The 12,576-nt window shown below is 49.3% G+C and overlaps 2 protein-coding genes and 1 pseudogene across 2 annotated transcripts; 2 read left to right on the forward strand and 1 right to left on the reverse strand.

Annotated features, from left to right (window-relative positions):
- Nucleotides 1-230: 230 nt before the first annotated feature.
- On the reverse strand, nt 231-7,088 carry PHB2 (prohibitin 2). The gene is made up of 10 exons (XM_027653486.1): nt 6,940-7,088; nt 6,778-6,862; nt 6,622-6,701; nt 5,775-5,959; nt 3,524-3,653; nt 2,945-3,048; nt 2,441-2,518; nt 1,848-1,924; nt 1,612-1,617; nt 231-796 (listed from the first exon to the last, which is right to left on the reverse strand). Exons 1-10 carry the CDS (start codon nt 7,064-7,066, stop codon nt 766-768), a joined length of 903 nt encoding a protein of 300 aa, XP_027509287.1. The 5' UTR covers nt 7,067-7,088; the 3' UTR covers nt 231-765.
- Nucleotides 7,089-7,299: 211 nt separating this feature from the next.
- On the forward strand, nt 7,300-12,383 carry EMG1 (EMG1, N1-specific pseudouridine methyltransferase). The gene is made up of 6 exons (XM_027653488.1): nt 7,300-7,461; nt 7,542-7,643; nt 8,653-8,794; nt 9,188-9,246; nt 11,081-11,230; nt 12,054-12,383. Exons 1-6 carry the CDS (start codon nt 7,324-7,326, stop codon nt 12,165-12,167), a joined length of 705 nt encoding a protein of 234 aa, XP_027509289.1. The 5' UTR covers nt 7,300-7,323; the 3' UTR covers nt 12,168-12,383.
- Nucleotides 9,257-11,074, forward strand: LOC113951904 (annotated as a pseudogene).
- Nucleotides 12,384-12,576: the final 193 nt, after the last annotated feature.

The following is a 12,576-nucleotide window of genomic DNA, read 5'->3' on the forward strand; positions in this document are numbered from 1 at the left end:
TAGCACTTACAGTTGGCTAAGAAACCAGCCCTGGTCACCCACGCAGTTGTATGAGCATCCACACCTCCTCATTGTCTTCCCACCCTGTGATCAACCAGTGAACAGGAGAGTATTTCTCTTGTTCCTTTCCCTTCAAAATCCTCATTCTGTTTGCAACCAAGTAAAATCTCCATTCCACCTCCCCCTTTGCAACATCTTTTTTCAGGCACTAAGCACACTTAGACACAATATAAATTTGTTTTTCTTTTAATTTTTACAAATGTTTGAAAGCATCACTGAGCAGGCAGTGACACAAATAGATATTCCAGCAGTGACAGGCACCCAATGAATGGCATTTTCCTGAATTCAGTCCCAGGTTCTCTTGGGATCAAGAGTGAAACAAAATTTACTACAAAAAAAAGCCTGGTGCTGATGGCAGCAGAACTCCCTCACTTGACCAAAAGAGAATTCTGATATCCTACAGAAATCTAAAGATTAATGAAGATTAGAGGCAAATTACTATATCCACATGGGTTAATACCAGTCCCTTGTCTCCTCTCCAAACTTAACCAGTGGGGTGAGGAAGGAATTACAGCTGCCTACAGGCAAAGCCCATTCCTGTAACAGGAATCACCACAGATGGAGCAAGGGTACAGGGACCAAATCTGGCTACTGGATTAAAAACTTCAAAGTGAGGGCAAACAATGCTAGTGGAGGGAGTTCAAAGATCCTCACTCTTATCTTCTGCTGGTCAGCAACGCTGGTTCTAGGAGTCTTTAGCTTCTTTCATTTCTTTCCTTTGAGTAGGAGACTGTCACTGAAAGGGAGACAGACAGGAGTCATTAGTTAGAAAGCACAAACAAAGCCAAACCAGCCCCTCACTATGGATTTTAGGGTGTGGGATGTCACACCAAAGGATCTGGACTTTCAAGTCCTTCCTACAAGTATTTTTTTTTCAAAGCCCCTTAAGCCTTCTGGAATGAGTAAGACAGAATCTCATCAGAGGTGACAAAGAAGGATCTTCTCAGAGATCTCACAGAGAAGAAACCAGCTCTGGTTTCCCTTCTCGATTCTAAGAAATCTAAGCTTTCAGCTACATCTTATTTTAGCTCAGCTGGCACTGCCTTTTTCAGTAAACACTGGATAGATTAGGCAAAGCCATGAAATTCCTGCCAGCTCTGAAAGCAGGAAATGGAGATTTCTAGCATGGACTGGAAAGTTTTTGGAGAGTAATAAAAGCATCTTTCCTAGAGATCATTACCCCAAACTAACACAAATTCCTATGATCATCAGCCTGCCTTCTTACAGCCCTCTTTGCCACAAACACAGGATGTCCTGTAGACGCGTGATAGATCAGAGAACACTCCTCACTCCTGCCTTTGCCATGCAAGGTTCCTTATGGGACACACATGGAGCTCCAATTACTGAGTATCTCCTACTTGATGTAGATGTTTGTGTGGCCTCTGCAAGGAAAGCTTCAAGCTTCACATCACAAATGGGAAACGAGGTAGAGATGGAATAAACCTCCTGGGGCCAAAAAAGCCCAAGCTAGAAACATCCCAGGCACCAGGCAAAACAGCAACATCCTTGTTCCAAGTACTAACAAAATTATCAAAATATATAGAGTCTTACCTTCCTCTGTGTCAGCAGATGCAGTAAGGGGTGGAGGGTGGGGAAGAAGAAAAACAAGAATAAGTTGATTAGATTTAACAAAAATCTCCATTTCCACAGTAAGAATGACTGCTCCCTACTTGGCTGTGTCCTCTGGCATCAGGCTCCTCTCAGAGGAAAGATCCTGAGGGAGCTCCAGAGAGGGGACCAGCTTCCCAGGTAGGGTGCAGACAAATCCAGCCATCCAGTCCCTTTACCTGGTGAAGCCCTCATCCTGCAGGTTCAGTACCAAGTTATCTGCTGTGAGATACACACGGTTTTGTGAGGCAGCAATCTGAAAGAGAAATCCATTACGGAGACGGCATAAGGGACTATAAACGCACATGGGGGAACAGCACTAGGAACCTATCTCCCCCTTCAGATACAGAACTCCTGTTTTATTTCAATCGATGCAATTCCCCAAAACAACTCTGTAACTTCCTGACTTCCATCCCAGAAGCCATCAGACTTTCCAGAAGAAGTGCTCATTCTGTCTCTGCCACAAAGACCTTCGATCCCACACTTATCTGTCCCCCCTTCTCAGCCTGCAGGGAACCAGGAGCTTTTGGTGGTTGCAGCTGAGTGTGGGTGATGGAATCTGATGTGGATCTGGCTTTATCATATGAAGGGCATGAACTCTTAGCCTCACATCTAATTGCAGATCATCTTAAGCTCTATCTGAGCAAAAACAGCTGGGCAGGAACAAAGACCAGGACAGGGCAAATCACATTCGCCTTAAATTCATCACGTGGCCACTGGGCTGGGGGGACAGCACAAGGACTGCAAAGGACAAAGGGAATTCCGTGCTCACCGTTTTTGAGATGTTTTGAGCAGCTCGGATCTTACGTAGCTTGATGTAGCCTGGATTCCTGCTGAGAGCTTCCCCAAGGTGCAGAGGAACAAAGTTAAGGAAAACCTGCAAACAGAAGCTGCCTGCCCCCCAGGAATTCTTCCTAAGCCATGTTAAAAAACATCTTGAAGGCTAAAAAGAAATCTCTATCCAAATAACATGGGCCTTTGGGCAGGCATGTTTTTCCTTCCCCAAATCAAGAACATTATGGGTTATGGTCCAACACAGCCAATAAAAGTTAAACCTCATAGCAGGGAGTGAAGGCTCATGACCTTCTCTGCTCTGACCTGCAACCTCAGGTGAACCTCACTCCAGCCAACTGGAGAAGTGGGGGGAAAAAATAACAGTGACCTACTTGAAGCTTTCATCCGATCACAGTCTCCTGAGCGTGAGCTCAGTGTGACGGACTCTCAGGACTGTCAAGCTCAAAAGCCACGTCCCACAAAATCTCCCGAAGCAGGATATCATCTTGGCAGCTGTCGCTTCCCCCTCAGCCTGAACTATCTTCTGCTTCTGCTCCTGCTTGGCCTTCTCCACCAGGAACTGGGCGCGCTGTGCCTCCTGCTGGGCTGCAGGGAGAAGGGACACACGCATTGGAACCACATCTTGTCTTCTGAGCCATCAGAACCTGAGAGTGGAGGCCCAGGGGCTCTGCTTCCGAAAGAACCTATGGCATTCTGGGACCATATCCACAAGTACAAAACGTATTTGAGTGCACCTTACCTTAAGTAAAATCCACAGCATCCAGACCCTCCACAGGTAACCCCCACAGGAAGAAACATATTCCCGGCCTGAAGAGAAACCCTAGCCTTGGGAACTCAGTCCCTCCAACAGTCTATCCTATCAGCTATGGTCCAAAGCTTTCTGATAATACTTATAACGTAAACCTGTTCAGCTCCATTACTAAGGAGGCTGGAATTTATAACTCTGTACCTGTACTGATACAAAAGCAGCAACACAGTAGCCCAAATTCCACCTCCTTTTTTAATAATTCAGTGAAAGGGAAAAGGCAATCCACCCTTTTCAGGCACAAACAGAACTCACCCACTTGCTTAGCCTCCACAGCTGCTGTGTATTCACGACTGAAACTAAGCTCTGTGATAGCCACATCATCCAGGATGAGGCTGAAATCCTTGGCTCTCTCTGTCAGTTCTCGCCTAATGAGCAGGGACACCTGAAACACAAATACAGCAAGAAGAGTAGTACCAAGCACAGGGTGTTCCTGTGCACTCCAGAAGTGAAGGACAACTGCTCTTCAAGGTGTGGGGGGAGACATTGTCTAAGCCCAGCTCCAAACCACGAACATCAATACCGCCTCTGAATAACACTGTGTATCCATAGCTACACATCACATTTTCAAAACTACATTACAGCTTATTTATAGTCACTACTATGCAATTAACATTGCAGAAATAAAAAACCTTGAAAGCATCTTTGGCCTTCACATCCTACCACATCTAGTTCCACAGTTCCCATACGTTTTGGCAACAAGCATTTCCTTCTCCACCTTGAACCTGTCACTGTTTGCAGGCTGTCTTCTCATAATTGTATTCCAACATGGAAAAAAAGTGACCACACAATTTGTTACTTCTCTACTGTGGCTACTCCACTCTTTTTAGCCACTTTGGATGGGTGTTGCTGCAAGATATTTTGATTTATTACACGTTTAACTTGCCAGCACCTTTTTCAGGCAGGTTGACAAGTCCTGCACTAAATATTAACTTAAACAGAAACTATTGCTACAGTATCACATGCTTGGCCGGTCTAGTATTTGCTTTTACTCTTGCCACAGCTGTTTCTGAGCAGAACTTGAAAATAATGACACAAACCTTCACTGTGTGAACTGCGAGTGCCTAACTACATAAAGGCACTTCATTTTCTCCTGATTATCAACCCCCGCAACACACATCATTTCACAGTGACAAACACTAGTAAGGATATGTGAAAAGAAGGCAAATCCAATTCAGTTTGTTCAAAAGTTTCAGAGATCGTAGAACTACTCTTCTCAAAGATCACAGATGCTTAACAGCCTTTGCTTCCAATAAACCTGAACCCCTCACAGATACTCTTTGCTGTCACATCATTTCCACTCATTCCCTCTACACGTGAGGATGAACAAATCCCCCCAAGTGCACACCGTGTGGATGAGCACAAAACCCTGAAGTCCCTGCTACGGGTCAGTTCTCATAACAAAACCTGGACACTTAGTTCCTATCTTTGCTTCTTTTGTCACGGATCAGAAACTACCTAAGAGATGCTTTGTACTTCCACTGACAACTTTTCCTTTTTAGCACTCTACTGATCCTGCAGTATCTCCTGTAAAGCCTTTGAAAAGAAAAGCAGCACCTCCTCTCTCCCTCAGCTACCATAGGTGATGAGCACTCTCAGAATCCCTGGCAATCAAATTACCACAACACAAACTTTCAGACACAGGCATTTTTAAGCTAAATATTTCTATTATTTAGCAACACCCCTCCCTCCAGATGACCCTCTAATCTTTTTCTAATCAGTGTGTGCAGGGGGGGGTTACAAGAGGATGGATCCAGGCTCTTCTTGGTGGTGCCAATCAATAGCACAAGAGCAATGGGCAAAAAGTGATGCACAGGAAGTTCCACCTGAACATGAGGAAGAACTTCTTTCCTGTGCAGGTGACCACGCACTGGAACAGGTTGTCCAGAGAGGCTGTGGAGTCTCCCTCACTGGAGATACTCCAGAACCATCTAGACACAATCCTGTGCCACGGATGAAGCAAGATGACCCTGCTTGGGCAGGGAGGTTGGACCAGATTAATCACTGTGGTCCCTTCCAACCTGGCACATTCTGGGATTCTGCGCAGAAGTACTTGTTACCCTTTTGTAGCATCCATCACTGACAGGTTAGTGCTGTAACTGCTCATCCCCTTCATTTTTCAGACCCTTCAAAACTGTTTAACTTGCTCTGACAGACATTCTGAGACCCATAAATAGCCAGGTAATTTTTTTTTTAAAGCCAATTCTACTGTGAACTGTGATGTAAATCAGCTCTCCCTCCCCCACCTCTCCCACTGCGGTACAGTTTTGTCCTCATGTACCAATGGGTTCAGTCTTCTTCAGAAGCAAATGATACAACCTTAGTATTTGCACTGGAATTGAGCTGCAAGCAGGGCACAGCACCATGCTCTTTCCACTTGGACGCGTCATCCACCAGCCTGAGACATTCCTCCTTTACCTGTTACAACACTCCCCACATCCACAGCGGGGAGTGTTCAGCAGTTTCTTTGTGACCTGAGTGCAAGCCTGCCCCAGGCAGGGCTCACCTGTGCTCTCTGTGTGATGAGCTGGGAGGCATTGAACTTGGCCACAACGCTCTTGAGCACCTCGTTGACAATGGAGGGCAGGACCCGCTCCTCATAGTCCAGCCCCAGGCGCTGGTACATGCTGGGCAGCTCAGCCGCGTTGGGGCGCGTCAGCACCCGCAGGGAGATGTTCACCATCTGCAGGTCTGAGAGGGAGGAGAAGGGGAGAGGTGAGGGGCCTACAGGGAAACCAGAGAGCAGCCCTTCATTAGGGACTGTGATTCACATTTCATGGCTAGGCTTCGCAAATGAAGACTTGGGAAAAAAATTTAGGGCAGAACGACGCTCAGGACGTCCGCTATCCACAGAATCGAGCATGGTTCTGATGTTCCAGCACGCTACAGTTCATTTGGATGCACCTTTGGAGGCAGGTGTATATACCTTTGTCTTTTGATCTTTGTTTTACTATATTTGTAGAAGATGGCCGTTTTGACCCTCGCCCAGCTCTGTAAATGTGGGTAAGGCCTTCAAGCCTGCGCAGTAGATTTTTTTAGGTGAGACACAGTATGCGCGGAACTGAATACACCCTTTAATCCTAAGGTTAGGAAGGAATTCTTTATGGGAGGTTGGTGAGACGCTGGCACAGGTTGCCCAGGGAGATCGTAGATGCCCCATCCCTACCAGTATTCAAAGCCAGGCTGGATAAGGCCTTTGAGCAACCTGGTCTAGTGGAAGGTGCCCCTGCCACGGGCAGGGAATTTCAGATCCATTCTAACCCCCTATCATCCCTTGATCCCATGAAGGGGACTGGTGCCCCGGCAGGACTCCCGTCGCCTCCCTCCCTCCCGCCTCGTGGCCTCTCTCTCACCTTTGGAGCCAGTGGGGGAGGAGATTTTCCGCGGGCGCGCTCGGATGTCGTAGATGATGGGATACTGGAACCAGGGGATCCTGCGGGAGGCGAAGAGGCGTTACGGGCGCGGGCACCCGCGGGGCCAGGGAGGGAGCGGGGGGGGCCGTGCCCTACCTGAAGTGCAGCCCCTCGGCCAGGATGGTGTCCTGCTGCACGCCGCCGATGCGGTTGAAGAAGATGGCGCGCTGGCCGCCCTCCACTGCGAGGAGAGAGCGGGGGCTCGGTCAGCGCGGGCGACAGGCGCGTGGGGCACAGGGGGGCGGGGTGGGCACTCACCGATGAACACGGACTCGCGCACGCCGTAGGCCAGGGCGCCGGCGCCCAGCAGCAGCTTGAGCGCGGTGCCGACGCCGCGGGGCCCGGCCGGCAGCCGGCCCGCCAGGTCCTTCAGGTTCTGCGCCATGGCCGCGCCGCCGCCGCCCCCGCCGGGAAGGACACCGGAAGGAACCACCACCGCCGCGTTCCGGCGAGAAACCGCGGCGCCGGGAGCGCCGCCACCGCCCCCTCCCGCCCCCGGCGCCCGCCTTCCGGCGCGGCGGGCGAGCGCTCCGGAAGCGGGTCCGGCCGGAGCCAGATAGAGGGCGCGCCCCGGGCGCCATCTTGGGTGGCCGCGGCGGACGGGGCGGGGCTAGGGCGGGGCCGGCGGGGCGGAGTGGCAAAATGGCGGCGCCCAGGCGGCCACGTGGGAACGCGCAGGGGGATGAGAAGGATGAAGGGCTCCCGCTGGAAGCGAAGCGGCCCCGCGGGCAGCGGCGGCTCCTGGTGGTGCTGGAGGGGGCGAGTCTGGAGACTGTGAAGGTGCGGGCGGCGAGGGGGTCCGGCCGCGCCGCGGGCGCCCTCGTCCCTCGCCGCCCAACCTGTCCGTGCTTTGGCCGTAGGTGGGGAAGACGTTCGAGCTGCTCAACTGCGACAAGCACAAGGCGCTGCTGCTGCGGATCGGCCGGGACCCCGGGGAGGTGCGGCCCGACATCACGCACCAGGTACTCGCTGGGCCCGGCAGCGCCTGTGCCATCGGGGCAGCCCTGCAGGCGGCCTGGGGACATCGCTCCTCGGGGCTGCGGGCCTGCTTGTGCTGCCGAACAGGCTGTATTTCTTTAAAAAGGAGTCTATGCAGCAGCGGGGGAAAACGTTGACCTAATCAGCAAGCAGGGAGATTCAGTCCGTGAAACAGATAGCATCTAATAATTAAGCTCTAAGTGATGTCCATGTGTTAGGAAAACAAATTTTAGGCCTTGACGTGCTTCAGTGATCTCAGTCTTGGTGGGGGAAGTTAATATAGCTCGGGGAGAAGGATGTACCACTGATAATGGTTAGAATTTACTGGCGACAAGGGCATTTGGCAGGACTCCCAAGATAACGAAGAAACTAATAAAACCAGCTCAAAAATTTTGTTGAAATCAGCTCTGAGTGGGTAGAAGGTAATTCTGCCGTGGAGATCTGCGACCACCGACCCAGAGACCACTGACCCAACAGAAGACAGAAACTGAGCATGGGGACTAATTGGCATGAGAAGTGGGGGAATAATTAACCAATAGAAACTAGAATACCGGGTAATAAGAGAACTATGTAACTTGTAGCCAATGAACACTAATTCTGCTGTTTGCTAAAACGTGTAAATAGTTAAAATTTTTGATAACTGGCACATGTGTTGAGGGGTACCCCATGTGCCTCAGCAGTGAATACAGTAATGTCTGCTTTCTAACCTAGTAAATGGGTTGGAGGGTTTATTTCCTGGTTTTCAGTGACACTTGTGCCCTTGGAACCCAGGGGGTGAGTTTGGGCTCTTGTGTTGTGCATGTGGTTTTTGGGTTTAGTCGCTGTTTGAGTCTGGGCTTGCTTTCTTAGCATTACAGTAGAACTCCAGTAGTCAGATGAATTTTCAGCCTTAACATCGGTCTCTTCTGCAGTCATGGGAGCTAACCCTCAATTTACCCAAGAATCCTTTCTTGTGCCTTTCTGTTTCCACTTCTGTGTGTTTTTCACTTTCAGAGTCTCCTGATGCTCATGGACAGCCCCCTAAATCGGGCTGGTCTCCTGCAGGTTTATATCCATACCCAGAAGAACGTTCTAATTGAAGTCAATCCCCAGACCAGAATCCCAAGAACCTTTGATCGGTTCTGCGGTCTTATGGGTAAGTGATTCAAAATTTATACCATCCACAGAATAATGCAGGAAGCTGGCTAAGAGAGGAAGAACTTTGGGAAAAGTCAAAAAGTGGCACCAACCTTAAAACGTGAAACTGAGAAAAAAAGCAGAGAAATGAAACCATTTGTCTGTGATGTTCCAGGGTGCATACTCCCAGCTGTGTGTTCCTTAGCGCAGTGGTGAGTGCCTGCAGGAGACTGTGCTACCAGCAAAATAACTTGCTGCTCAGTACTTCTTAAGACTGCTTCAGGCAGTGCTGGGAAGTCTAAAGGTAGACTTCTTGTGTACCTCAGCTCTGATCTCCAGGCAGAGCATGGGATTCCTTCAGTAAAAGAACTGTCAGCTTAAGTAATTTTCTTCTCTTGTTTTCTCTTGTCAGTTCAGCTGCTGCATAAGCTCAGTGTTCGAGCAGCTGATGGGCCTCAGAAGCTGCTGAAGGTAAGCATTCTTTAACTATTCACAGCTAATGTTGCGACATTGTAGCTCTGCATCCTACAGCGATTTAGGAGGGATTTTTGGGGAGTTTTTTTGGTTGGTGTCCTGTTTGCAGAGAGGGGATGGAGCTTAGAGGTGCGTGGGCATGGTCACTATTCCATACCACCCCATCATTGCATGGGGCTGGCATCTGCTGTGGGAGCTGCTGCAGGAAAGGAACCCCAAACACTGCTGTCCTTGGAGCTGAGTGATCTGTTTCCTTGTGAGAGCCTGACTGCCATGGCTGGGCACTGACACTGGATAAACTGCAGGGACGAAGGTCTTGTCATGATATCGGATTCCTTGGATGGAGAATTACCTTTGTTGCTGGAAACACAGAGAAGCAGCAACCTAAGGAAGATGGTGATGATAATGTCGTCATCTTGGCAGAGAATGCTTTGCCCCAGCCAGCACATCTCCCTGAGGAAATGGGTCAGCAGGCAAGGATAGACAACAAGCAGCCATGCTTGGCCTTCCTCGCTCAGGGCTCTCTCAAACTTGGCTCAAGTATTATGCCAGAACAAGGAGCTGCTGGGTAGGAGCAGGACCTTACTGCGCTGCTCATCAGAGACAGAAGCAAGATTTCCAGGTGAGGAAGGAATATACTGAACAATATATTGAAGAATTAATCATGATCAAGAACTGCTGTGACATAAATGAACTTTGTACATCCAGATTACCCAAAAAAGGTAGAGTGGTCTTAGATCCCAGCGGCATCCTGCTTGCCAGCCAAGATGAGACAAAGGTGCCTAAAGTGGATTACTTCAACTTTTCCAAACTCATGACCCCTGGTACCCATCTTGGCAAGCTCCAGTTGTGCCTGTTCCTGGAGGAGAAGGGGGACTAAGGACCAGCTGGCATGGCCAGTGCTGAGGACCTGCCATGTCCAGTAGCCTGTGAGGAGGAGGAGGTGGTGCAAGTACTGACTCTGCCCCTACAGGCTCACCACGCCATGGAGAACATGGAAGAGTCTGTGTACAAGATTTGGGAATGGCAGTGGCTCATACAATGTGCTGTCTGACTGGCTCAAGGCCAAAAGTTACCTCCTGCATGGAGAGAGGCCCCCTATGCCCTCCTTCCACACCTGCTTCAAGAGCATCTTCCAGATACACACTGAAGGTGGCAACACACCTGCTGGGATTGTTCTGTTCCTCTGCCTGGGGATCCTGACCATGTTGCTGCCCAATGTGTACTTCATGGCTCCTCTCCAGGAGAAGGTGGTGTTCAGGATATTTTTCCTAGAAGCAGTGCTCTGCCTCAGCTTCTCCTGGATTTTCAGCACTGTCTATAGTTATTCAGGTGGTCTCACAGACTTTTTTGAAGTCAGATTATTCAGGAATTGCAGTGCTGATCACAGGGAGCTTCACTCTGTGGCTCTACTACTTGTCTTCTGCTCCCCTCAGCCAAGACTCACCTACTCCTCCATCATCTGTGTCTTGGGCATCTCTGCCCAAGCAGAGATGGCCTCAAGCACTTTTGCTCAAGGACCTGGGTGCAACTGGTGAGTAATGCAGAGGAACACGGAAACATGATGTGTACCTCAAGGGCATTTGATTTTTGAGTAAGAACAGTCTGTAATGTTGAATTGTGTATGTAATATTGGTTGCTGAATGACATATGTTACATCGTAACTACTGTGGACAGTGAGGATGGGCTGTTCCAGTCGCACTAGTTGTGAGCTCCTAGTGCAGTTTGCAAACAGTTGACAACAGCTGTTTGTTTGTTTGTTTGAAACAAACAATGGACCTAGCTATGTGGCCTTACCTCTACATCCCTGTGAACTTTCTGCTTTCTGTAGGTGATTAAGAATCCAGTCAGTGACCATCTGCCCGTGGGCTGTATGAAGATTGGTACCTCCTTTGCAGCGTCAAAGGTGACGGATCTGCGTGAGCTGGTTCCTGCAGCGGAGCCAGTTGCCATTGTAGTGGGAGCTTTTGCCCATGGTTCGGTAAGTGTGTGTATCCCTTATTTGGAGTTGTAAAGATCTTTATCAGCATAGATTTCAGTCTTGTTCTGAGTATGGAGGATTTACCTGCCCCTTTTTTCAGCTTGGCTTCCCCCCTGCCCAGCCCCCCATTTTCCCTCCAGACAGGCTTGTCAAAAAAGGCCCAATACTGTAACACTTGGGACTGTTCTCCCTCTCAAGAGAGGGCATTAGTGAGAGCTAACAGTTGTCCTGCTGGAGAAATACTGTGCCTCCCCAATTAATGGAATCACAGAATTGTTAGGGTTGGAAGGGACCTCTGGAGATCATGTAGACCAACCCCCCTGCCAAGGCAGGGTCACCTAGAGCCGGTTACACAGGAGCATGTTCAGTTGGGTTTTGAATGTCTCCAGAGAGGGAGACTCCACAGTTCTCCCTGGGCAACCTGTTCCAGTGCTGTGCCACCCTCAATGTAAAGAAATTCTTCCTCATGTTGAGGTGGAACTTCTTGTGTTTTAGTTTACGGCCATTACCCCTGGTCCTGTCGCTGGGCACCACTTAAAAGAGTCTAGCACCATCCCCTTGGCACCCACTTTTGAGATATTTATATGCATTGATGAGATCCCCTCTGAGTTTCTCTTTTCTAGACTAAACAGGCCCAGCTCCCACAGTCTCTCCTCATAAGAGAGATGCTCCAGACCCCTAATCATCTTTGTGGCCCTCCACTGGACCCTGTCCAGTAGCTCCTTCTTTTTCTTGTACTAATGGAGATAGATGGGGCTCAAGGAAAACTTGCAGCTTGATGGGGTTTTTTTCTATTTTTTTTTTAATCCCTCTTTTCTCTCAGGTCAATGTTGACTATACAGAAAAGATGGTCTCCATCAGCAACTATCCCCTCTCTGCTGCCCTGACGTGTGCTAAAATTACTACTGCCTTTGAGGAAGTCTGGGGAGTAGTATGAGCTGCTGCTGCTACTGCTGTCATGGTGGACTTCTGTACAGTGACTCCATGTTCCAGAAAGGCTCTCTTACTTGAGTGTGGACCTGGTGCAACTTTCTGCTCTTGGAAAGGAAAAGGCTTCAACTTTGTCCTTGTAGCTTCTGGAGCACTGAGACTTTAAACGGACTGCCTCACTGACCCTTTTTTCCTCCTATTAAATGTATCTTTTGATTTAAAAGTGCTTGTGAATTTTACTTTCTCATGCTTCATACGTGGGCAGGCCATATCCCTTTATAGCAGGGACTTGGCCCAAATTTGTCAAGGAACTGAAATTCTTAGCTGTGCCCTGCTCACCCTAGTGTCAGTCAGTCCCGCAGAATCACCTTGCTCAGTGGCATGTGACAGTTCACACTCCCACACCGAGGCACCTA

Source organism: Corapipo altera, unplaced genomic scaffold (assembly GCF_003945725.1).
Source record: "Corapipo altera isolate COAL_440 unplaced genomic scaffold, ASM394572v1 61, whole genome shotgun sequence".
NCBI classification, from domain to species: domain Eukaryota; kingdom Metazoa; phylum Chordata; class Aves; order Passeriformes; family Pipridae; genus Corapipo; species Corapipo altera.